Source organism: Electrona antarctica, assembly GCF_951216825.1.
Source record: "Electrona antarctica genome assembly, chromosome: 12".
Lineage (NCBI taxonomy): Eukaryota > Metazoa > Chordata > Actinopteri > Myctophiformes > Myctophidae > Electrona > Electrona antarctica.
In genome coordinates, this window is record NC_136793.1 from 1,887,309 (window position 1) to 1,914,139 (window position 26,831).

The 26,831-nt window shown below is 48.4% G+C and overlaps 2 protein-coding genes across 5 annotated transcripts in view; one reads left to right on the forward strand and one right to left on the reverse strand.

Annotated features, from left to right (window-relative positions):
- Nucleotides 1-14,712, forward strand: part of cdk7 (cyclin-dependent kinase 7) — a 38,657-nt gene extending 23,945 nt beyond the window's left edge. For all 4 annotated transcript variants that reach the window (XM_079515678.1, XM_079515679.1, XM_079515680.1 and 1 more), the window contains exons 9-13: nucleotides 821-920; nucleotides 1,327-1,413; nucleotides 3,554-3,703; nucleotides 4,720-4,870; nucleotides 13,911-14,712. In XM_079515678.1, coding sequence (XP_079371804.1) covers nucleotides 821-920; nucleotides 1,327-1,413; nucleotides 3,554-3,703; nucleotides 4,720-4,870; nucleotides 13,911-13,939 — 517 coding nt within the window. In that variant the 3' untranslated portion in view covers nucleotides 13,940-14,712. The remainder of the gene's footprint in view (nucleotides 1-820; nucleotides 921-1,326; nucleotides 1,414-3,553; nucleotides 3,704-4,719; nucleotides 4,871-13,910) is intronic.
- Nucleotides 14,713-25,067: 10,355 nt separating this feature from the next.
- On the reverse strand, nucleotides 25,068-26,366 carry LOC306933684 (E3 ubiquitin-protein ligase TRIM35-like; the record flags this gene model as incomplete). The annotated part of the gene is made up of 1 exon (XM_079515994.1): nucleotides 25,068-26,366. One exon carries the CDS (start codon nucleotides 26,364-26,366, stop codon nucleotides 25,068-25,070), a length of 1,299 nt encoding a protein of 432 aa, XP_079372120.1.
- Nucleotides 26,367-26,831: the final 465 nt, after the last annotated feature.

The following is a 26,831-nucleotide window of genomic DNA, read 5'->3' on the forward strand; positions in this document are numbered from 1 at the left end:
CTGGTCCAGCCAGGGGGGCGGGTAGCCTGGTCCAGCCGGGGGGGCGGGTAGCCTGGTCCAGCCGGGGGGGCGGGTAGCCTGGTCCAGCCGGGGGGGCGGGTAGCCTGGTCCGGCCAGGGGGGAGGGTAGCCTGGTCCGGCCAGGGGGGAGGGTAGCCTGGTCCGGCCAGGGGGGGGCGGGTAGCCTGGTCCGGCCAGGGGGGAGGGTAGCCTGGTCCAGCCAGGGGGGAGGGTAGCCTGGTCCAGCCAGGGGGGCGGGTAGCCTGGTCCGGCCAGGGGGGAGGGTAGCCTGGTCCGGCCAGGGGGGAGGGTAGCCTGGCCCAGCCAGGGGGGCGGGTAGCCTGGCCCAGCCAGCGTGCTTTCTGGTCTAGAGGGGCGGGTAGCCTGGCCCAGCCAGCGTGCTTTCTGGTCTAGAGGGGCGGGTAGCCTGGCCCAGCCAGCGTGCTTTCTGGTCTAGAGGGGCGGGTAGCCTGGCCCAGCCAGCGTGCTTTCTGGTCTAGAGGGGCGGGTAGCCTGGCCCAGCCAGCGTGCTTTCTGGTCTAGAGGGGCGGGTAGCCTGGCCCAGCCAGCGTGCTTTCTGGTCTAGAGGGGCGGGTAGCCTGGCCCAGCCAGCGTGCTTTCTGGTCTAGAGGGGCGGGTAGCTTGGCCCAGCTCAAGGACTGGACACTTCAACACTAACTCTGAGGGAGCCCTCAGGGATCGAACCTGGAACCTTTTGGTTCCCATCCGGCCACTCTACCGCTGATCCACTGCCAAAAAATGTATGTTAAATAATGTCTGTCTGTCTGTCTGTCTGTCTGTCTGTCTGTCTGTCTGTCTAGGTGGTATCGTTCTCCTGAGCTGCTCTTCGGTGCCAGGATGTACGGCGTCGGGGTGGACATGTGGGCAGTGGGCTGCATCCTGGCAGAGCTGCTGCTACGGGTGGGCACACACACACACACAAACACACACACACACACACACACACACACACACACACACACACACACGGAGACACACACACACACACACACACACACACACACACACACGGAGACACACACACACACACACGTTACTAGTACCTATCAGGAGATCAGATGTAACCCAGGTAAAGTCACGTTGCAAGTTTAATTAATGGGAGCCCTTTTTTATGTAACTAAATAGTACATTTTTCACTGTGTGTGTGTGTGTGTGTGTGTGTGTGTGTGTGTGTGTGTGTGTGTGTGTGTGTGTGTGTGTGTGTGTGTGTGTGTGTGTGTGTGTGTGTGTGTGTGTGTGTGTGTGTGTGTGTGTGTGTGTGTGTGTGTGTGTGTGTGTGTGTGTGTGTGTGTGTGTGTTACCATAGTTACCATTCCTAGCGGGAGACTCTGACCTGGACCAGTTGTCGAAGGTCTTCGAAGCCCTGGGAACGCCCACAGAGGAGAGCTGGCCGGTACGTAGCCTCCTATGACCTATGACCTCCTATGACCGCCAGGATTAACTAATCTATTTATCGCGCATTGCCAAGGTTTTCCCCCTTTCAACCTTTATTTTGAAGAGCCAAATATCCGTAACCGGGTGTTACGCCGACCTCGAGTATCACAGCGCCCGCTGTCGGCGGGAAAACGACATTCATTGCGCCGATTTGGAGATACAGGCCATTGAAAGCAGCGCGCCATGCATCTTCAGTGGATGCACGCCATGCATCTTCAGTGGATGCACGCCATGCATCCATGCATCTTCAAAATGGCCGCGGCCACTGTCCCACTTACACTGTGATGCTAACGAGGGGCAGCTAACGATTCGATCCGATCAAAACATGGATCAATCCTAGAAAACGTAGGTGGCTACGGTTCTGGCTACGGTTCTGGCTACGGTTCTGGCGGGCTCCGTGTTAACACAAGGTGATCTAACCGCTTATCCGTAGTCGGGTCACTACGGTTCTGGCGGGCTCCGTGTTAACACAAGGTGATCTAAACGTAGGTGGCTACGGTTCTGGCGGGCTCCGTGTTAACACAAGGTGATCTAACCGCTTATCCGTAGTCGGGTCACTACGGTTCTGGCGGGCTCCGTGTTAACACAAGGTGATCTAACCGCTACGGTTCTGGCGGGCTCCGTGTTAACACAAGGTGATCTAACCGCTACGGTTCTGGCGGGCTCCGTGTTAACACAAGGTGATCTAAACGTAGGTGGCTACGGTTCTGGCGGGCTCCGTGTTAACACAAGGTGATCTAAACGTAGGTGGCTACGGTTCTGGCGGGCTCCGTGTTAACACAAGGTGATCTAACCGCTTATCCGTAGTCGGGTCGCGGGGGCAACAGCTCCATAGTGCTCCATGACATTCCTCTCCAGAGCAACATTAGTGACTTCCTCCTGGGGGATCCCGAGACGTTCCAAGGCCAGTGAGTCGATGTGTTTCCTCCATCTGATCCTTGGTCTGCCTCGGGGTCTCCTCCCAGTGGGACGTGATCCTTGGTCTGCCCCGGGGTCTCCTCCCAGTGGGACGTGATCCTTGGTCTGCCCCGGGGTCTCCTCCCACTGGGACCTGATCCTTGGTCTGCCCCGGGGTCTCCTCCCAGTGGGACGTGATCCTTGGTCTGCCCCGGGGTCTCCTCCCAGTGGGACGTGATCCTTGGTCTGCCCCGGGGTCTCCTCCCAGTGGGACGTGATCCTTGGTCTGCCCCGGGGTCTCCTCCCAGTGGGACGTGATCCTTGGTCTGCCCCGGGGTCTCCTCCCAGTGGGACGTGATCCTTGGTCTGCCCCGGGGTCTCCTCCCAGTGGGACGTGCCTCGAGGACCTCCCTAGGGAGATGCCCGAGAGGCATCCTAACCAGATGCCCGAACCACCTCAGCTGGCTCCTTTCCAGGCGAAGGAGCAGCGACTCTACTCCGAGTCTCCCTCGCGTGACTGAACTTCTCACCCTATCTCTAAGGGAGATGCCAGCCACCCGTCGGAGAAAACTAATTTCGTCCGCTTGTATTCGCGACCTTATTCTTTGGGTCATCATGAGTCATGACCCACACACACTTCATGACCATATAAGGTGAGAGTAGGAACACTTCATGACCATATAAGGTGAGAGTAGGAACACTTCATGACCATATAAGGTGAGAGTAGGAACACTTCATGACCATATAAGGTGAGAGTAGGAACAAACACTTCATGACCATATAAGGTGAGAGTAGGAACACTTCATGACCATATAAGGAGAGTAGGAACACTTCATGACCATATAAGGTGAGAGTAGGAACACTTCATGACCATATAAGGTGAGAGTAGGAACACTTCATGACCATATAAGGTGAGAGTAGGAACAAACACTTCATGACCATATATAGAGTAGGAACAAAGATCTCTCGGTAGACAGAGAGCTTTTCCTTCTGGCTCAGCTCTCTTTTCGTCACAACAGAGCGGTACAGCGACTGCAATACCGCCCCCTGCTGCTCAGATTCTTTAACTGATTCATTTTGATTAATTCATTACTGTGTGTGTGTGTGTGTGTGTGTGTGTGTGTGTGTGTGTGTGTGTGTGTGTGTGTGTGTGTGTGTGTGTGTGTGTGTGTGTGTGTGTGTGTGTGTGTGTGTGTGTACAGGGTATGAGCAACCTCCCAGACTACGTGTCCTTCAAGTCGTTTCCAGGAACTCCTCTGGAGATGATCTTCAGCGCAGCGACAGACGACCTTCTGGAGCTTCTGCAGGGTCTGTTCACCTTCAACCCCAACACCAGGACCACCGCTACACAGGTAGGTACACCCCAGCACCGGAAACATACCCCCCAGCACCGGAAACATACCCCCCAACACCAGGACCACCGCTATTCAGGTTAAATGGTAAATGGTGCATTTATATAGCGCCTTTATCCAAGGCGCTTTACATAGATTGTGTATTACATTCACCCATTCATACACCGATTGCGGTGGAAGCTATGCAAGGTACCAACCAGCACATCGGGAGCAATTTGGGGTTCAGTGTCTTGCCCAAGGACACTTCGACATGTAGACAGGAGGAGCCGGGATTCGAACCGCCGACCCATGGATCATTGGACGACCTGCTCTACCTCCTGAGCCACAGTCGCCCTGAGGTTGGTACCCCCCAGCACCGGAAACATACCCCCAGCACCGGAAACATACCCCCCAACACCAGGACCACCGCTACACAGGCTAGTACCCCCCAGCCCCGGAAACATACCCCCCAGCCCCGGAAACATACCCCCCAGCCCCGGAAACATGCCCCCCAACACCAGGACCACCGCTACACAGGTAGGTACCCCCCAGCCCCGGAAACATAGCCCCCAACACCAGGACCGCCGCTACACAGGTTGGTACCCCCCAGCCCCGGAAACATACCCCCCAGCCCTGGAAACATATCCCCCAACACCAGGACCACCTCTACACAGGTTAGTACCCCCCAGCCCCGGAAACATACCCCCCAGCACCAGAAACATAGCCCCCAACACCAGGACCACCGCTACACAGGTTAGTACCCCCCAACCCCGGAAACATACCCCCCCAGCACCGGAGACATACCCCCACCACCAGGACAACCGCTACACAGGTTAGTACCCCCCAACCCCGGAAACATACCCCCCCAGCACCGGAGACATACCCCCACCACCAGGACCACCGCGACGCATGACTCATTAGAGTAGGCCTAACCTAGTTTTAATGTTTTGTTATTCCTCTGAATTGCTTATTTTCTCCTTTTACTGTGTGTGTGTGTGTGTGTGTGTGTGTGTGTGTGTGTGTGTGTGTGTGTGCAGGCTCTGAAGATGCCGTACTTCAGTAACCGTCCGGGGCCCACCCCGGGGCACCTGATGCCTAAACCCAACGGGGCCCCCGAGGCCCTCCGGGAGAATGACCGAGGGCCCGCCGTGGGCTCCAAGAGGAAGAATATGGACGCTATAGACTCAAGTAATGTATATACTGTGTGTGTTGAAAGCTAGCATACTGTACAGCCAATCTACAAGCCCATTTCTAGGGATGGAGCTCGTAAAATTGTATTGATAACGATCAGGCTTATCGATCAGGCTTATCGATCAGGCTTATCGATCAGACTTATCGATCAGGCTTATCGAGCCGGGTTCTTATCGAGACCACTATCGAGAATTTTCTATTATTTTGTGGAAAGACGATGAATTCTGAACAGAACCAGTATCTTTTACTAAAGCCTTCAAATACAGTACCTTTCTAACAGACAGAAGGCAATTGACCTTCTTACCAATAAAATAATATTAAAGAAACTGTTAACTGGTTAATATATGTACCTCCACTTTAAAAGCGTAATTGTGTTACTGTTTACCCGGACAGCACTGGTTGGCATTTTATTCTTGACCGTCTCTTGTCTTGATTGTTTAAACATGACCGGGTCCACTACACTGCTATGCTCCATAACAGGCTTGATAAGCCTAAAGCTTATTGATAACGGGTACTCGATAAGCCCAAAGCTTATTGATAACGGGTACTCGATAAACCCAAAGCTTATTGATACCGGGTACTCGATAAGCCCAAAGCTTATTGATAACGGGTACTCGATAAGCCCAAAGCTTATTGATAACGGGTACTCGATAAGCCCAAAGCTTATTGATAACGGGTACTCGATAAGCCCAAAGCTTATTGATAACGGGTACTCGATAAGCCCAAAGCTTATTGATAACGGGTACTCTATAAGCCCAAAGCTTATTGATAACGGGTACTCGATAAGCCCAAAGCTTATTGATAACGGGTACTCGATAAGCCCAAAGCTTATTGATAACGGGTACTCTATAAGCTTCTTATCGGATTTTGTATCGGTTATCGAGCTCCACCCCTACCCATTTCTCTTCACCAGACATCGCTGGCAGTGAAGTAACCGCCCTCGAATTCAGACGCCACCTGAGGTTTTGGTATAGGTGGAGAGAGAGACCCTCCCATAGACGGAGAGACCTCCCATTGGTGGAGAGAGAGACCTCCCATTGGTGGAGAGAGAGAGAGACCCTCCCATAGTTCTAAGCACTGTTGATTTTGACAGCACATTTTTTATTTAGTTTTAGTCATTTAGTCTTTTGAATAACATTCTGTTAAGTTTTATAGAGTTATATTTCAGTCACCTGAAATGTTTTACATTTGGTCTAGTTTTAGTCGACTAAATATAAGGTTTTAGTCAACAAAAATGTGTCTTGGCAGGCCTTGATGGCGTCAGGCCTTGATGGCGTCAGGCCTTGATGGCGTCAGGCCTTGGTGGCGTCAGGCCTTGGTGGCGTCAGGCCTTGGTGGCGTCAGGCCTTGGTGGCGTCGTAATGGCAGATCTTACACTTGGTTGCTGAAAATAGCCAATCTAAAAGCTCACAACGCACATACAGTATTGGCCATTACACTATTACACTTTATTAATGTTACACTCAGTGTTCTGGAACTCAGTAGCGTGTGGAAGATCCATACGCACTTTATTAATGTTACACTCAGTGTTCTGGAACTCAGTAGCGTGTGGAAGATCCATACGCACTTTATTAATGTTACACTCAGTGTTCTGGAACTCAGTAGCGTGTGGAAGATCCATACGCAGCCACAACTCTGGCTCCTCCTCCTCCTCATGCTGGTCACCAACCTAGACACAGTGGTTCCCAAACCTGTTCGTGTCAAGGACCCCCAAATCAACATTTATTAGGCCACGGACCCCCATTTGGAAACATATGCCTGCAGTGACCCCGACAAGGGAGGATTTTTAGGGCCGATTCATACTCCTATTTTAGAGCCGAATAAAAGTCTGTTCGGCTCTGTAGAGCCTACAATGTGACGTCATTTGAGGTTCGGGGGGGCGGCTCTGTAATGGCAGCTTTCGATATTACTATTAGTAAGTAAACAACATCAGGAAGAAGCAGGACTCAACCATCAGGATTTGAACTCCATTCTTTTATTGTATGTGTCATCACACCAGAGAGAGACTAGTGTCTCCCTCCAGAGCTTCATCACACCGGAGAGAGACTAGTGTCTCCCTCCAGAGCTTCCCCCAGCACTCCCCCACACACATGTCCCACACATATTTTATACTTTCAGCAGTGTACAGAGTTTCAGGCGTAACAAGAGATAGTCATTCCTTAAATGGACTCTATTTTATAGTTAACTCACACAGTTTGAAATAGGTTTACATGAGTCAGCAGTCTCTAATGAGTTTGTCAGTGAAGAACAGGTGGTAATTAGAGTGTTAAGTATCAACTACTAGTAGGCTACATTAAATTAATCAATACTAGTGTTTATATGCATTTTTGCCACCACAGCTCCAGCAGTGATTCCGAAACATATTAATTTCAAGGACCCCCAGTTTCACACGCATTATGCTACGGACCCCCGATGTAATGGAATTTCTATCTCTGGGACCCCAATTTATATTGAAAAACCACTGTTAATTTAATTCTGAGTATACAAATGGAACCAAATGGACCCGTTAGGGTCCATTTGTACACTCTCTGAGTTACAGACCCATAAGGGTCCATTTGGTTCCCAACTATCTCTAATTGAGTTAGGTACCCCCTGGAACTCCCTCAAGTACCCCTAGGGGTCCCCAGACCCCACTTTGGGAACCCATGACCTAGACACATTTTGCGGTGGGATGGCATCCCATTCCTCAGGATGGCATCCCATTCCTCAACTTAGATTGGTTACAAGTCAGCCAGTCTCGCGTGGCCAGACTGTTGCCTCTCGCAATTTCCAAATGCTTCCGTCATACAGTCTGGAGCAACGGAAGAGCTGTCATGAGTAAAATATAAATGCTTCCGTCGTACAGTCTGGAGCAACGGAAGCTCTGATCATGAGTAAAATATAAATGCTTCCGTCGTACAGTCTGGAGCAACGGAAGCTCTGATCATGAGTAAAATATAAATGCTTCCGTCGTACAGTCTGGAGCAACGGAAGCTCTGATCATGAGTAAAATATAAATGCTTCCGTCGTACAGTCTGGAGCAACGGAAGCTCTGATCATGAGTAAAATATAAATGCTTCCGTCGTACAGTCTGGAGCAACGGAAGCTCTGATCATGAGTAAAATATAAATGCTTCCGTCATACAGTCTGGAGCAACGGAAGCTCTGATCATGAATAAAATATAAATGCTTCCGTCAAGTCATACAGTCTGGAGCAACGGAAGCTCTGATCATGAGTAAAATATAAATGCTTCCGTCATACAGTCTGGAGCAACGGAAGCTCTGATCATGAGTAAAATATAAATGCTTCCGTCGTACAGTCTGGAGCAACGGAAGCTCTGATCATGAGTAAAATATAAATGCTTCCGTCGTACAGTCTGGAGCAACGGAAGCTCTGATCATGAGTAAAATATAAATGCTTCCGTCGTACAGTCTGGAGCAACGGAAGCTCTGATCATGAGCAAGTGATAAAGTGGAAGTGGAGCCCCCTCGTTTCGTCTTTACAGTCACGCAAATGTATCCTAATATAAATCGAAATCATCTAGGCATATATAGCTTGCTGCTTAGTAGAAATGGAAGTAAAAAAATTAAATGTAAAGATATTTAAAAATATATTTTTGTGAACCGAAATGGCTTATATTTGGGGAGGTGTAGTTCCAGACTCTCTATAGCATTCAGAGACTGCAAGTCATCCAACACTAGCACGTACAGCACAGCACGCCCAAGCTGATAGCACGAGTGTTCAAATGGGTTGAGGTCTGGCCTCACGGCAGGCCATTCCATCCTCTGCACTCCCACATTCTGGAGGTACTCTGTGGTGATCCTGGCTCTGTGGGGGGCTGAGCGTTGTCATCCTGGAGGCTGGCGTTGTCATCCTGGAGGCTGAGCGTTGTCATCCTGGAGGCTGAGCGTTGTCATCCTGGAGGCTGGCGTTGTCATCCTGGAGGCTGAGCGTTGTCATCCTGGAGGCTGAGCGTTGTCATCCTGGAGGCTGGCGTTGTCATCCTGGAGGCTGAGCGTTGTCATCCTGGAGGCTGAGCGTTGTCATCCTGGAGGCTGAGGGTTGTCATCCTGGAGGCTGAGCGTTGTCATCCTGGAGGCTGAGCGTTGTCATCCTGGAGGCTGAGCGTTGTCATCCTGGAGGCTGAGCGTTGTCATCCTGGAGGCTGAGCGTTGTCATCCTGGAGGCTGAGCGTTGTCATCCTGGAGGCTGAGCGTTGTCATCCTGGAGGCTGAGCGTTGTCATCCTGGAGGCTGAGCGTTGTCATCCTGGAGGCTGAGCGTTGTCATCCTGGAGGCTGAGCGTTGTCATCCTGGAGGCTGAGCGTTGTCATCCTGGAGGCTGAGCGTTGTCATCCTGGAGGCTGAGCGTTGTCATCCTGGAGGCTGAGCGTTGTCATCCTGGAGGCTGAGCGTTGTCATCCTGGAGGCTGGCGTTGTCATCCTGGAGGCTGAGCGTTGTCATCCTGGAGGCTGAGCGTTTTCATCCTGGAGGCTGAGCGTTTTCATCCTGGAGGCTGAGCGTTGTCATCCTGGAGGCTGGCGTTGTCATCCTGGAGGCTGAGGGTTGTCATCCTGGAGGCTGAGGGTTGTCATCCTGGAGGCTGAGCGTTGTCATCCTGGAGGCTGGCGTTGTCATCCTGGAGGCTGAGCGTTGTCATCCTGGAGGCTGGCGTTGTCATCCTGGAGGCTGGCATTGTCATCCTGGAGGCTGAGCGTTATCATCCTGGAGGCTGAGCGTTGTCATCCTGGAGGCTGGGCGTTGTCATCCTGGAGGCTTATCGTTGTCATCCTGGAGGCTGAGCGTTGTCATCCTGGAGGCTGAGCGTTGTCATCCTGGAGGCTGAGCGTTGTCATCCTGGAGGCTGGCGTTGTCATCCTGGAGGCTGGCGTTGTCATCCTGGAGGCTGAGCGTTGTCATCCTGGAGGCTGCCGTTGTCATCCTGGAGGCTGAGCGTTGTCATCCTGGAGGCTGAGCGTTGTCATCCTGGAGGCTGAGCGTTGTCATCCTGGAGGCTGAGCGTTGTCATCCTGGAGGCTGAGCGTTGTCATCCTGGAGGCTGAGCGTTGTCATCCTGGAGGCTGGCGTTGTCATCCTGGAGGCTGAGCGTTGTCATCCTGGAGGCTGAGCGTTGTCATCCTGGAGGCTGAGCGTTGTCATCCTGGAGGCTGAGCGTTGTCATCCTGGAGGCTGAGCGTTGTCATCCTGGAGGCTGAGCGTTGTCATCCTGGAGGCTGAGCGTTGTCATCCTGGAGGCTGAGCGTTGTCATCCTGGAGGCTGAGCGTTGTCATCCTGGAGGCTGAGCGTTGTCATCCTGGAGGCTGAGCGTTGTCATCCTGGAGGCTGAGCGTTGTCATCCTGGAGGCTGGCGGCGTTTTTTCAGAAAACTGTCATGCATTTATAGAATGGTCCTCAGGTCTAAATGGGTTCATGTTAAAATGAATGTTAACACTAGAGGGTGCTGACGTGCCGTCGCCCTAATAACCCAAATGACATCCCTGACTGAATGTAAATTCACTGGACATTCACAGGCGTCCATTCACACACACACGCGGGCGCACAGCCCCTCCGTTTGGACTCTGGAAAACGTCCAGAATACAGTGCATGTCTGAACGTGGCTCATTTTGTTACTCATTGTTGATTTCGGCGACTAAAACTATGAGGGAAAAAACAACTAAGCTATGATGACAAACTATGACTAAAAACTACGCTAAATGTTAGGGAGAGACTTTAGAGAAGAGATCGAGTAGAACAAAACAATAAATAAGTAGAACTTATTTAGACGAATTAGTAATTTACTCATTTTATGTTTGTTTGCACTCTGGTGTTGGTGCTCTGAAAATAGCCGATCTACGCACTTGTAGATCTGCTATTTTCAGCATGCAGCCAAGTGTAAAATCAGCCATTACGCCATCAAGGCATCGACAAAATAACATTTGTGTCAACCAATTGAACTGTATACAATTTACAATTACAATTAATTTAGGCATTTATCAGACGCTCTTAACCCAGAGCGACTTACATTAAGCAAGAACAAAAATCATGGCGATACATCACATAACAAGTAGTTATCATGAAACATGCGTAAGCTAAGAACGTAACAGTGGAATATCTATTTAATGAAACTACACATATAAACTATACATACTAAATGGTAAATGGTGCATTTATATAGCGCCTTTTATCCAAGGCGCTTTACATAGATTGTGCATTACATTCACCCATTCACACACCCATTCATACACCGATGGCGGCAGAAACCATGCAAGACAGCAACCAGCACATCAGGAGCAATTAGGGGTTCTAGCCCCCTCAAAACATATATATTCAGCTATATTCAGTATATATATTTAGTGTATATGTATAGGCGGCCTATACATATACACTAAATATACACTGAATATATATTTTTGGAGGGGCTAGAGGCCTCTAATAGGCCTCTAGCCCCTCCAAAAATATATATTCAGCTATTAGTGTAGATGTATAGGCCTCTAGCCCCTCCAAAAATATATATTCAGCTATTAGTGTAGATGTATAGGCCTCTAGCCCCTCCAAAAATATATATTCAGCTATTAGTGTAGATGTATAGGCCTCTAGCCCCTCCAAAAATATATATTCAGCTATTAGTGTAGATGTATAGGCCTCTAGCCCCTCCAAAAATATATATTCAGCTATTAGTGTAGATGTATAGGCCTCTAGCCCCTCCAAAAATATATATTCAGCTATTAGTGTAGATGTATAGGCCTCTAGCCCCTCCAAAAATATATATTCAGCTATTAGTGTATATGTATAGGCCTCTAGCCCCTCCAAAAATATATATTCAGCTATTAGTGTAGATGTATAGGCCTCTAGCCCCTCCAAAAATATATATTCATATTAGTATAGCTTTTCGTCTTACACAATTAAATTCCGTCACTAGAACGGTGCCCGTTGGCCTACTTGGAACGATGCAAGTTGGAATTGCAGCATGCCCCACCCAGATATTATGTCCGTGTCCCTTTTATGCCCATATGTGGAGTTCTTTGTCAGGCATGCCCAAATATGGAGTCTATGCAGACGGCAGAATGATGTCAGACCACTTATTTGTCAGGCATGCCCAAATATGGAGTCTGGCCCGAGCAGAGGCCTTTTGTGGCGGTTCTGGACAACCGTGGGTCCGACCGACTCAGTTACGTGGATTCCAGACGTACAGACTTGGTGCATTCATACAGTAGGTAGATGTGGACTCAGTTACGTGGATTCCAGACGTACAGACTTGGTGCATTCATAGGTAGATTCCAGACGTACTGACTTGGTGCATTCATAGGTAGATTCCAGACGTACAGACTTGGTGCATTCATAGGTAGATTCCAGACGTACAGACTTGGTGCATTCATAGGTAGATTCCAGACGTACTGACTTGGTGCATTCATAGGTAGATTCCAGACGTACTGACTTGGTGCATTCATAGGTAGATTCCAGACGTACTGACTTGGTGCATTCATAGGTAGATTCCAGACGTACTGACTTGGTGCATTCATAGGTAGATTCCAGACGTACTGACTTGGTGCATTCATAGGTAGATTCCAGACGTACTGACTTGGTGCATTCATAGGTAGATTCCAGACGTACTGACTTGGTGCATTCATAGGTAGATTCCAGACGTACAGACTTGGTTCATTCATAGGTAGATTCCAGACGTACTGACTTGGTGCATTCATAGGTAGATTCCAGACGTACTGACTTGGTGCATTCATAGGTAGATTCCAGACGTACTGACTTGGTGCATTCATAGGTAGATTCCAGACGTACAGACTTGGTGCATTCATAGGTAGATTCCAGACGTACAGACTTGGTGCATTCATAGGTAGATGTGGACGAGCAAATGGGCTGTTTTTGTCCTACACAGTGTATTAACCCTGAGGACGATTCTAGAAATGTCTTCAAAATCCTGATAGTTTTCTGAAAAATCAATGTTTCTATGTAATTCGTTCTCAAACATTTTCATGTCAAGGACCCCCAAAAATAATATGTATTTGGCCGCCGACCCCCATCTGAAAATATGTTGTTCCAGTGACCTCCCAGAAGCAAAGATTTGAGTTAAAAACGTTCGCTCTGAAAGAATATATTCAAACATTTGGGCCACATTTTCACGAATTAAAAAATAAAAATCACACCCGTGTGAACTGAGTGGTGCAACTACGTCACATACTAACCATAGCAACCATGCTCGTTTTTTTGGTACGAACAAACACGGGTACACAGGTACAAAGCCAGTTGTTGGAGTGGTTTGCACCACTCAAAAATGGCAGACCTACAAGCTCGTAGCGCGGCACTCGTGCCACGCTATGAGCTTGTAGATCTGCTATTTTTCAATAGCTAAAGCATAATATAATGCTTAAAACACCAAAAAGGGTTCCCGCCCAAAATTAGTTAAATTCCCTGCACACTGAATGGAGAAGTTACGTCATGTGTAGACGAGCAAATCGACACGTTACGTCATGATGATGTACGATGATAAGAGCGCCTCTCACTTCACCCGGGTGTGATTTCTTTTTTTTAATTATTATTAAATTCCATTTGGTTTTAGTCAAAATGTAGTCATCTGATTTATTCTTTTGGTCAAATATATTTTATTTATAAACTACGACTAAATATCATCAGATATTAGTAACTAAAATGGCTTCACGGGATGTGTAGTTAATAGAACAAGGCTTCTTAGGATGTGTAGTTGATGGAACAAGGCTTCATGGGATGTGTAGTTGATGGAACAAGGCTTCATGGGATGTGTAGTTGATGGAACAAGGCTTCATGGGATGTGTAGTTGATGGAACAAGGCTTCATGGGATGTGTAGTTGATGGAACAAGGCATCATGGGATGTGTAGTTGATGGAACAAGGCTTCATGGGATGTGTAGTTGATGGAACAAGGCTTCATGGGATGTGTAGTTGATGGAACAAGGCTTCATGGGATGTGTAGTTCATAGAACAAGGCTTCATGGGATGTGTAGTTGATAGAACATAAGTCGTTTTTGGGTGAACTAACGTGTGTAATTGTATTGTCTCCACCTTGTTCCAGGTACGATGAAGAAGAAGTTGGTTTTCTGATGGAAGAAGAGTCCACACACACACACACACACAGACACGCGCACACACGGACACACACATGTCTACGCTGCTTTGGACGAGAACATCAGTCCCCAAATAAATATCAAAGAGACAAACCAAAAGGCCACTGACGTATGAGATGCTGTCCCAAGGCCACTGACGTATGAGATGCTGTCCCAAGGCCACTGATGTATGAGATGCTGTCCCAAGGCCACTGACGTATGAGCTGTGAACTTTGTGACATTTTTTAAGCCAAGTCTGCACTGATGAATGAATCAATGAATAATAATAATAATAGGCTATATTATTATTTTGTAAAGGACTCTTCCTACTTCCTTCAGTGACATCCATGACACTATTTAAGGCTAGGGGCTCCATCCTCATCATGCTAAACCCCTCATCCCTAAACCACTTTAACTACTTAAACTAAAAAAAGCATTTTAGAATAGTTCATATAGCCGATCCACAATCTCACCACGTGTCGATGTAGATTGACTAGTTGAACTGTTCAATAATGTTTTTTTAAAATAGTGAATAAAAAATAAGTTTAGAGATAATGGGTTTAGTTAGCATGGACGGTAAATAGAGCCCTCTGTTCATTTAGTGTACGTGCAGTGACATGGATCCCTATAACTCTGAGAGTTAACTGAGTGTACACTCTCAGAGTTAACTCTGAGAGTGTGTACTCAGTTAACTCAGAGTGTTCCCTCTCAGAGTTAACTCTGAGAGGGAACACTCTGAGTTAACTGAGTGTACACTCTCAGAGTTAACTCTGAGAGTACACTCTGCGTACTCGTAGCGTGGCACCGAGTGCCGCGCTACGAGTTCAGTTAAACAGTTCTTAGTTCATGAGCCAGAGCTCCAAAATTGGAACGTTAATTATGAATTGAGTGGGCAAAACCATACTTATATTAAATTGTTTATAGGATCAATACAAGTAAATTAATATGTGATAACCCTTCCACAGTAGTAGCCTTTGCATATATATATATATATATATATATATATATATATATATATATATATCATATTTTCCTATTAAATGCCTAATTTTCATATATAAAAATGTAAGATTTGGAAAACAATTAATCATTGTCTTTGTGCAAGTAATCAACTGGGGAAGTTCCATGGTGATAACAATTTAATATAGGTATAGTTTTGCGCACTCTATTCATTCCAATTTTGGAGCTCTGGCTCATGGACTAAGAACCAAAAAGAACTGAACCGGTGGAAAAAAGAACTGAACCCAAGAGGTGGAAAAGAACTGAACTCAAGCGGTGGAAAAGGGGCCTCAGAGTTAACTCTGGAGACTCAAGACATGTTTCTGAGACCCACTGCTGTAGCAGAGTGTAGATTTGACCAGATAGAAAATACTTGAGTAGTTGTGATTATTATTTTTGTACTGTATCGTGGTCTTGTTTGATAAAATGATACATTGTGAGACATTGGAATAAATCATTGTCTTGTGTCTGTAACCCTGAGGGAGCCGCCGACAGTGTGTTTGTAACCCTGAGGGAGCCGCCGACAGTGTGTTTGTAACCCTGAGGGAGCCGACAGTGTGTTTGTAACCCTGAGGGAGCCGCGGCGCCGACAGTGTGTTTGTAACCCTGAGGGAGCCGCCGACAGTGTGTTTGTAACCCTGAGGGAGACGACAGTGTGTTTGTAACCCAGAGGGAGCCGACAGTGTGTTTGTAACCCTGAGGGAGCCGACAGTGTGTTTGTAACCCTGAGGGAGCCGACAGTGTGTTTGTAACCCTGAGGGAGCCGCCGACAGTGTGTTTGTAACCCTGAGGGAGACGACAGTGTGTTTGTAACCCTGAGGGAGCCGACAGTGTGTTTGTAACCCTGAGGGAGCCGACAGTGTGTTTGTAACCCTGAGGGAGCCGACAGTGTGTTTGTAACCCAGAGGGAGCCGCCGACAGTGTGTTTGTAACCCTGAGGGAGCCGCCGACAGTGTGTTTGTAACCCTGAGGGAGCCGACAGTGTGTTTGTAACCCTGAGGGAGCCGACAGTGTGTTTGTAACCCTGAGGGAGCCGACAGTGTGTTTGTAACCCTGAGGGAGCCGACAGTGTGTTTGTAACCCTGAGGGAGCCGCGGCGCCGACAGTGTGTTTGTAACCCTGAGGGAGCCGCCCACAGTGTGTTTGTAACCCAGAGGGAGCCGCCCACAGTGTGTTTGTAACCCCGAGGGAGCCGCCAACAGTGTGTTTGTAACCCAGAGGGAGCCGCCCACAGTGTGTTTGTAACCCCGAGGGAGCCGCCGACAGTGTGTTTGTAACCCAGAGGGAGCCGCCCACAGTGTGTTTGTAACCCCGAGGGAGCCGCCGACAGTGTGTTTGTAACCCTGAGGGAGCCGCGGCGCCGACAGTGTGTTTGTAACCCTGAGGGAGCCGCGGCGCCGACAGTGTGTTTGTAACCCTGAGGGAGCCGCGGCGCCGACAGTGTGTTTGTAACCCTGAGGGAGCCGACAGTGTGTTTGTAACCCTGAGGGAGCCGACAGTGTGTTTGTAACCCCGAGGGAGCCGCCGACAGTGTGTTTGTAACCCTGAGGGAGCCGACAGTGTGTTTGTAACCCTGAGGGAGCCGACAGTGTGTTTGTAACCCTGAGGGAGCCGCCGACAGTGTGTTTGTAACCCTGAGGGAGCCGCCGACAGTGTGTTTGTAACCCTGAGGGAGCCGCCGGCAGTGTGTTTGTAACCCTGAGGGAGCCGCCGACAGTGTGTTTGTAACCCTGAGGGAGCCGCCGACAGTGTGTTTGTAACCCAGAGGGAGCCGCCGACAGTGTGTTTGTAACCCTGAGGGAGACGACAGTGTGTTTGTAACCCTGAGGGAGCCGCCGACAGTGTGTTTGTAACCCTGAGGGAGCCGCCGACAGTGTGTTTGTAACCCTGAGGGAGCCGCCGACAGTGTGTTTGTAACCCTGAGGGAGCCGACAGTGTGTTTGTAACCCTGAGGGAGCCGACAGTGTGTTTGTAACCTGAGGGAGCCGACAGTGTGTTTGTAACCCTGAGGGAGCCGCCGACAGTGTGTTTGTAACCCTGAGGGAGCCGACAGTGTGTTTGTAACCCTGAGGGAGCCGACAGTGTGTTTGTAACCCTGAGGGAGCCGACAGTGTGTTTGTAACCCTGAGGGAGCCGCCGACAGTGTGTTTGTAACCCTGAGGGAGACGACAGTGTGTTTGTAACCCTGAGGGAGCCGCCGACAGTGTGTTTGTAACCCTGAGGGAGCCGCCGACAGTGTGTTTGTAACCCTGAGGGAGCCGCCGACAGTGTGTTTGTAACCCTGAGGGAGCCGACAGTGTGTTTGTAACCCTGAGGGAGCCGACAGTGTGTTTGTAACCTGAGGGAGCCGACAGTGTGTTTGTAACCCTGAGGGAGCCGCCGACAGTGTGTTTGTAACCCTGAGGGAGCCGACAGTGTGTTTGTAACCCTGAGGGAGCCGCCGACAGTGTGTTTGTAACCCTGAGGGAGCCGCCGACAGTGTGTTTGTAACCCTGAGGGAGCCGACAGTGTGTTTGTAACCCTGAGGGAGCCGACAGTGTGTTTGTAACCCTGAGGGAGCCGACCACAGTGTGTTTGTAACCCTGAGGGAGCCGACAGTGTGTTTGTAACCCTGAGGGAGCCGACAGTGTGTTTGTAACCCTGAGGGAGCCGACAGTGTGTTTGTAACCTGAGGGAGCCGACAGTGTGTTTGTAACCCTGAGGGAGCCGACAGTGTGTTTGTAACCCTGAGGGAGCCGACAGTGTGTTTGTAACCCTGAGGGAGCCGACAGTGTGTTTGTAACCCTGAGGGAGCCGCCGACAGTGTGTTTGTAACCCTGAGGGAGCCGACAGTGTGTTTGTAACCCTGAGGGAGCCGACAGTGTGTTTGTAACCCTGAGGTAGCCGCCGACAGTGTGTTTGTAACCCTGAGGGAGCCGCCGACAGTGTGTTTGTAACCCTGAGGGAGCCGACAGTGTGTTTGTAACCCTGAGGGAGCCGACAGTGTGTTTGTAACCCTGAGGGAGCCGCCGACAGTGTGTTTGTAACCCTGAGGGAGCCGACAGTGTGTTTGTAACCCTGAGGGAGCCGACAGTGTGTTTGTAACCCTGAGGGAGCCGACAGTGTGTTTGTAACCTGAGGGAGCCGACAGTGTGTTTGTAACCCTGAGGGAGCCGACAGTGTGTTTGTAACCCTGAGGGAGCCGACAGTGTGTTTGTAACCCTGAGGGAGCCGACAGTGTGTTTGTAACCCTGAGGGAGCCGACAGTGTGTTTGTAACCCTGAGGGAGCCGACAGTGTGTTTGTAACCTGAGGGAGCCGACAGTGTGTTTGTAACCCTGAGGGAGCCGACAGTGTGTTTGTAACCTGAGGGAGCCGACAGTGTGTTTGTAACCCTGAGGGAGCCGACAGTGTGTTTGTAACCCTGAGGGAGCCGCCGACAGTGTGTTTGTAACCCTGAGGGAGCCGCCGACAGTGTGTTTGTAACCCTGAGGGAGCCGACGACAGTGGTTCAAACCGCTTCACGTCAAGGAAGGACCCCCAAAAGCCCATTCAGGACGGGAACCCCTTTTGGTGTTTAGCTATTGAAAAATAGCAGATCTACAAGCTCATAGCGTGGCACCGAGTCCCGCTCTACGAGCTTGTAGATCTGCTATTTTTGACAAAATCGTGAAAATGTGTCGCAAATCTTTGAATTAAGCAATATTACACGAGAGGGTGTGGGTTAACGTGATTATTGCCACGGCGGTGATGCGGTAAGGAACGAGACGAAGCCGAGTTCCGCAAGCATCACTGAAGTGGCAATAATCACGTTAAACCACACCCTCAAGTGTAATATTGCAATTATACAACAGTTACCCTTAAAACTAAGAAAATCGCTGAAATTTTTTTTAATGACGGATGTAGTCACTACGACCACAAATGTCCCAAGAAACTAGCTAGCCTAGCCACCGAGTTTGCTAGCGCTCTGGGAAAACAGAGCAGCTGAATTCTTTGTTTTGATTAGGTGGTGAATGGTGCTGGTTTGAACCACGGCTAGAACCCGTTTCAACCAATCAGATTGCTTCCTCGAAACGACCTGTTGTATAATATATATATTATTTAGAGCGAAACTTTTTAACTCAAATCTTTGCTTCTGGTTGCCTGGAAGAACATATTTTCAGATGGGGGTCGGCGGCCAATTACAGATAATTCTGGGGGTCCTTGACATGAAAACGGTTGAGACAGCACTGACAAACACAGTTTTCTTTTTTTTTTAAGAAAACTGATAAGATTTAGAAGACTTTTTTTAAATCAACCTCAGTCCAAAATGTGTCAATTAGCCTCTGCGTTAGGACAACGTGTGTGTTTAAACCCACACAACAAGCTGGCCATGGGAGCCCTCAAAAATCACACCTGTGTGAAGTGACAATTTGCGTCCTCACTTTTCCGTTCTTTCTGCCTCATCATCGCTATGGGGTGTGATCAGCCAATCACAAGCCAATGTTTGTGTTCATATCTCACAAGTATGATCGTACCCTACAAACCCTCCCGCGCACTCAGATCAGCCAACGCAGGGAAGCTGGAGGTACCTTCACTAAAAACGCCGGGACAGCGCTCCACACGTCCCAAACTCTTCTCCCTTCTGGCTCCAAAACTATGGAATGCACTTCCCATCACAGTCAGAACTGCAGCCTCACTCCCAATCTTCCGTCGTAGTCTGAAAACCCACCTCTTCAGACTCCACCATGGCCCGTAACACTTGCCCTAGCCTATCCCCTTAGATAGCACATTATGTAGACTTAGATAGTATTTTAAACAGACTTATAGCTTGTTACGTAGACAGCTCTAGAATTGCACTTTATGTAGTCATAGCACTTTATAGTACACATGTATAATATATTATATAGTATAGTATGTATAGTTTACATAGATACTCCACTGTTACGTTCTTAGTCTACGCATGATTCATGATAACTACTTTTTATATATGTGATGTATGCCATGCTTTTGTTATTGCTTAATGTAAGTCGCTCTGGATTAAGAGCGTCTGCTAAATGCCTAAATTGTAAATTGTAAATTGTTCACACAAACCGGGAAAAGTGGGAAAAAATCACACCCGTGTGAAGTGAGGGGCGCTCTTATCATCAAATCATCTCATGAACAGCTGAATTCATATGACTGGTTAGCCGATTTGCTCGTCTACATATGACGTAAATGTTCCCTTCATTGCCAACGGCATTTAATGTTTGTGTTGCCACAGATTTACGTCATATTTCAGGCACGTTTGACCTAATTTCTCATTTCATTGTCAATGGCAAAATATTGAGACAAGCTGATGTACGCCCTAAAAAAAAGAAACTAGTAATTTATATTATATTATTAATAAGTCTGGATTCACCGTTGTATTGTATTATGTCATATTGGTTTAGATGTGAGAAGTAGGGAGGAAGCTCGTTAATGTTTTTATTGATAACGAGCACCCTATTGATCAGGGTTCTTATCGATCCCACTATTGAGCATTTTATATTTTGTGGAAAGACGGGAGACGATAATTAATTCTGAACAGAACCAGTATATTTGACTATAGGACCTTCAAATACAGTTCTTTTATTACAGACGGATGACCTTTTTCACCAATACAATAATATTAAAGAAACGGTTAACTGTTTAATAAGTATACCGTCACTTGTTTACCCAGACAGCGCAGGTTGGCAGGTATCGATACACTTTTAGACCCACATGTTTGTGCCAGCGTGGATGATTATTTATTTCTTGATCGCCTCTTGTCTTGATTGTTTAACACTAGGATGTCTGAAAAAAATTGACTACTACTATGACGGCTAACGGTCAGGATGACAGTGTTTTTCGTGCTATTTGATTGGCCATTCTCTCCCCCACTCCTAATGATCTTCACACCTCTCTCTGCACCCGTTGACGGCTTGCCATTGTCTTCTAAATGTTACATTCCAACTATAATTCAAGGCAGCAGTTTCAACTCGACAGGACAACTCAAGTTATTTTTTATGTTTTATTTCAGTTTACCAAACTATAATTATAGTGACGGTGTGAGCGCTATATTGAATACCCTTGCGCAGCAAACACTGTCCGACTTTGTATTGAGACAATACAATAGGCTACCACACGTTATTGTATAACAGCCAGAGCCAGGCACATTGCTCAGAGTCAGACGAAATACGACATTAGTTATATATTGTCATTTTTATATAGAGGGGGAAACATCGATGTAATTAATATATATTTGATTGATTGTGCCAAAAAAAGGAAAGAGCTGTGCGTGCGTGCGTGCAAATCAGAAAAGTTTACAGACAAAGGAGTTGGGAGTTTGGGAGCGGCTAGCCTTCTATATAATGCTGCGCACATATTAGCCTATATATATTTTAAAAATACCCAGCATAATTTTTGGGAAGGCTAAGCCTGGCCTAGCCTTACATACCCGCCGCCTATGATCGATGTCATTTATATATATTTGATTTATTGTGCCAGCAGAGAGGTCCGTAGCAGCAGCACGGTTTATATATACACCATAGGATAGATCAAGTCATGTGACGCATCACCGCCACAAATAGTGCTACAGCGTTATCTAAAATGCACTTCCGCATACCTCACCGTCAGTTACTTGGATATTTTCTCCCTCTCCACGAGAGAGGGAGAGAGAGAGAGTGAGAGAGAAAAAAAGAGAGCCGTGATGCGTGGAAATCAGTTCCACTGGTCGCGTGCAGAAAAGTTTACAGACAAAGAAGGACGGACAGAACTGTTCTTCTGACTGACAAAACATTTAGAAGTTCGGGACGTCTATCGGGTTGGACTGATTTCAAACACTGTAATTTTTTTTGGCATCGCGCTGATTCGCGCATCGGCGAGCATTCTCGCTCCAAGGAAAGGAAATGTCGGTCGGGTCAAACAGACCATGCTATAAACTTTATTATTCCAGGATAATTGATTAATTTTTATCATCGCCACCTTACATAATTATGCTATAAAGATGGCGTGTATAGTCAACATGTATTTATATCTATTGAGCTATGCGTTTGGTTGAAACAATACGTCAGTCAACACACCATATTTCACCATATTTTTTTTTTTCCGTTTCGAGAAATAAAGTCAGACATCGTTATTTCTGCAAACCGCATATAACAAATATAACATCTAAAACAACAAACTTACATTCGTAATGTAAGTTTGCCTACATGTGGAAGTAGTTGGAATGCAAATGACACATTCGCTTTAACAATGCCCGTCTCCAGCCGGGAGGGAGGTGTGAACAGCACTGCTTGCGGGGGAGAAAGGGTGAGGAGTCTATAGAGCGGTCCCACGGACCGAAAAAGAGCAGACATTTTAGTAGAATTATGTCTAAAATCATATTTCCAAAACGTTTCAGATGGAAAAAAAAACAGAGATGGTTTGAATCTAACATTTAGAAAAAGTCATGCAAGGGGAACTTTCTCAGGACTTCATGGGCAAAGAAAATCCACTTCAAAATTTCAAAATCGGTCAGCCAGACCGCTCCGACACGCTAGTGTTAAACATGACATCATGTTATGCTCCAGCCTCCATAACAGGCTTGGTGAACCCAAACATAGACATATAAAGGTAGACGCCCCTTTCGGCTCTGGAGCGTACGTGCTCAAGGGAGGGCAAAGAATTCCCGGGATTCCTTAATTGCGAAGCCCCCAAGGACTACTGAAAGAGGACGGGAGGCGAAGACCGTATGGTGGACTCTATGTTGCTCCCCGGAACGAAAGGAACATGCGCAGATGAGACCAGGAAGTTGTACATGACCAATCATAGATATGGCACAAATGGCGTGATGCCACTGAAAGGAGAGATATATGTCACGTCCGACCAACATTACTGTCTGTGTGATGATCCATGCTGGGACTTACTGATCCACTTGCTGTTAAAACGTTAATATAAAAGGTCAAATGCAATGACGTGACATGATATACAAGCATCTCTCCTTTCAGTGGCATCACACTGGCCCATTTGTGCCATATCTATGATTTGTACAACTTCCTGGTCTCAACCAAGGACTATCTAAAGAGGACGAGAAGCGAAGACCGTACGGTGGACGCCATGTTGCTCCATGGAAGGAAAGAAACGCGCAGTTGAGACCAGGAAGTTCTACATGCACACATTTGGGCATGTACAACTTCCTGGTCTCAACTGCGCATGTTTCTTTCCTTCCAGGAGCAACATGGAGTCCACCGTAAAGTCTTCGCTTCTCGTCCTCTTTAGATAGTCATTGGTCTCAACTGCGCATGTTTCTTTCCTTCCAGGAGCAACATGGAGTCCACCGTACAGTCTTCGCTTCTCGTCCTCTTTAGATAGTCATTGGTCTCAACTGCGCATGTTTCTTTCCTTCCAGGAGCAACATGGAGTCCACCGTACAGTCTTCGCTTCTCGTCCTCTTTAGATAGTCATTGGTCTCAACTGCGCATGTTTCTTTCCTTCCAGGGAGCAACATGGAATCCACCATACGGTCTTCGCTTCTCGTCCTCTTTAGATAGTCATTGGTCTCAACTGCGCATGTTTCTTTCCTTCCAGGAGCAACATGGAGTCCACCGTACGGTCTTCGCTTCTCGTCCTCTTTAGATAGTCATTGGTCTCAACTGCGCATGTTTCTTTCCTTCCAGGGAGCAACATGGAGTCCACCGTACGGTTTTCGCTTCTCGTCCTCTTTAGATAGTCCTTGGAAGCCCCGTGGAAACAGAGCGCATGTTCGGGTCTGATAAGTCCCGGAGAAGAAGATGCACTGTGATTGGCCAGTAGACACTTGAGTGGCAGCGTGACGTAGTGTTCCGTCCACTCTTCCGGCGTACCAGTGTAAATTCCTCCGCCCTCCCGTCAACACACATCGCTCCAACGAGCCATCTATTTTTTTTTATATCTATGAGCCCAAATCTTATTGAGAGCGGGTTGACAAACTTGTTATCGGGGTTTTTCCCGGTATCTGTTATCAAGCTCAGTTCCTAGTGAGAAGCCTGCTGCCTGTCGGGACACCATTCTGGACACGGCATTGACAGCCTTACTGACTGTTGAAGTAAAAGAACCTGCGTTGCTTGTTTTATGCTGCATTTTATGCAGCATAATCATATCATCCATACAGCACCATAGCCTATTAAACACACAATTGAGTACCACAGACGAATAACAGTCTAAGTCCACACTATTGATCCATAATATATAAATGATAGATAAGGGTTCAGGACAACGAGGCCTTTTCGTGGAGGGGTCAGTCTGAAATTTGGACTTAGACTGTTTTTCGTCTGTGGTACTCAATTAACTACTGTAAAATCGATTGATTTAGCGATCTTTAATTCTTTATAGCAGATCTAAATCCCTAACCACACCAAAGGGTCAAGACGGCTTTAGCGTTGTCCCTGCCGGGGGGATATGTCCTGTTGCACGTTGACCCTAGTGATTCAACGCATGGAATGCAACAGCCCAAACCACACCAAAGGGTCGGGACGGTTTTAGCGTTAACTTCTTGCAACCGTTTTGACCCAAGGAGTTTTGGTGTGGTTATAAGGCTTAAGGTGGTGACAAAAATAGTCAGCTCAGGAATCTGTCTCTTCACCAGAATCCACCAAAGGGATCCAGAACATATACACCCTTTGCAGAGACATGAGTTAATTCTAATGCTCACGAATGATATATAGTTATCGGGAATTATGTTAAATAGTCAATGTAGGGCCTACAGACTATTGTCAGTGACTGAACCTGAATAGATACTTGGCGATATCTGTTGATGTCAACCTACAGAAGATTGGTAGATGTAAGCTTGGGATTGGAACTGCTACTGCTCAATCATTTCCTCACCCGGTGCCCTGCATGTGACCCTATAGCTCCATCCTCCTCCTCCTCATCATCATTTTACGACCGCGGTCGAGATCATGGATTTTCACAATGCCATGTCAGACTCCCCTGGTCCTTCATCGCCATCTCCAGTACCTGCTTACTGATGCACGTGTCCCTATTAGCGGTGACATCAGGGAACGACAGTTTTCTACCTCTAGTCTGCTTTGAGGCAGGACTCCAGAGTTCCAAGTTCTTCTGGATCGGACTAGTGAAGAAACACGGGGAAGGTTGCCCATCCTAGGATCTTGCGTGGTGATTGTACATGTAAACCCTATAGGCTGATCCATCCTAGGATCTTGCGTGGTGATTGTACACGCCGATCTTCCTGGGCAACAGCCTGAGAGGGAGCTCAGCGTCGCCGTTGTACATGTACGGCAGCAGCGCGCCGGTGAAGGTGTGCGCAAAGCTGTGCAGGTGCGCGTTGGTGTCGATGTCGGAGAAGGACAGCTTCCCTCCGTTCCAGTCCAGCTGGACTCGGACCCTCCGGGGCTTCTGACGCACCAGCAGCTCGGTGAAGGACCAGGGCGAGTAGTACTCGGGTCGGGTCTGCGCGTGGTACCCGCTGTCGTCCAGCCCCAGCCCCCAGTACTGCCCGCCTTTGTCTCCCTTCCGACCCCTGTTCTGGCCGTTGGCGGACTCCGACAGCACGCCCACGGACCAGTCCGTGTTGTCTCCTACCTCGATGTCCCAGACCCTGGTGCCCGAGTCGAAGCCCTCAGAACCCAGTACGCAGAAGTAGTAGTCGAACCTCTCGGGGTTGTCTGGGACGTCCTGCCTGTCGGCGCCGCGCCTCATGCTGGTCAGGTCGTCGGACAGGACCAGCTCGGGGTGGGCCGTGTTGGGGTCCAGCGTGACCGGTGTGTAGGAGACCATGTCCTTCATCTTCTCCCAGACCCTGAAGGCGAGGTTGCCCAGGTGCCTGTCGATGTCGATCAGGTTTCCCGAGGGGTGGCCCGGCTCCTCCAGCTGGAACTGGACCCTCTCCACGGCCTCATTGTGGCTCTGGAGGGACGCGACACGCTGGGCCCTCAGCTTCTCCTCGATGGCCGCGATCGTCTTGGAGATGGTGGAGATCTCCCCGCTCATCTCCCCGATCTTCTCCCTCATCGTCCGCGCCTTCCGCTCCTCCTCCTCCTTCAGGGCGGCGATCCTGGCCTCCTCGTCCGCTCGCAGGAACTCGTGGAATTTAACGAAATGCTCCTTGATGTGCCTCTCCGTCTTCTGTGTCTGGGCCGTGATGTGCTCGGCCGCCCGGTCGCAGTTCGTCTTGACCTCGTCGAAGGCCTTCAGCTTCTCCCGCAGCATGGCCAGAGACTCCTCGGCCGCCTCCCGGGGATCCATCTTGCGACGTTTCTCCTTGATGAAGGTCTCGCACAGGTTCTGCATGGCCAGGATGGCGGGCAGGTCGTCGTTGAGGGACAGCTTCTTGCAGACGGGACACTCCTTCTTGCCCTTGGTCTTCCACCACTCCCGCAGGCAGGCCTTGCAGAAGCTGTGGCAGCACGGCAGCAGAACGGGCGTTTTGAATATGTCCCGGCACACGGGACAGGAGAAACCTTCCTCCGAGAAGGACACCAGGAAAGCCATGACCGAAGCTACACACTTCAGGTAAGATAGAAGGGTTCCCTGAAGCTTTCCTTTGAGTCCTGAACTTACTTGTTAGATTCTCACACAGCTGACAGTGAGAGCATGTTCAGGATAGGTCAGTAAAGAAGCCTACAGATTTATACTGCTTGTGGCTTTGGTTCCTCCAGAAATAGAGCGATGTAGAGTTGACGTCACGGCGAGTTCATCCTGATGTCATACTGATGTCATACTGAAGCTCCATATTCTGAGCAAGAACAGAAGACGTGTTGATGACATCATATGGATGACATCAGGGTAGAACTTATTTCTATGAATATTTAAAATATGATTTTCTAGTTATTGTGGGCCCGAGTAGCGAGTAGTTCAACTCTCAACTGTCAGTAAGAAGTCGGCGATGATGGTGCCCCTCACTTCACACGGGTGTGATTTTTTAAATGTATTTAATTGTTTGTTTAAACTAGTGTA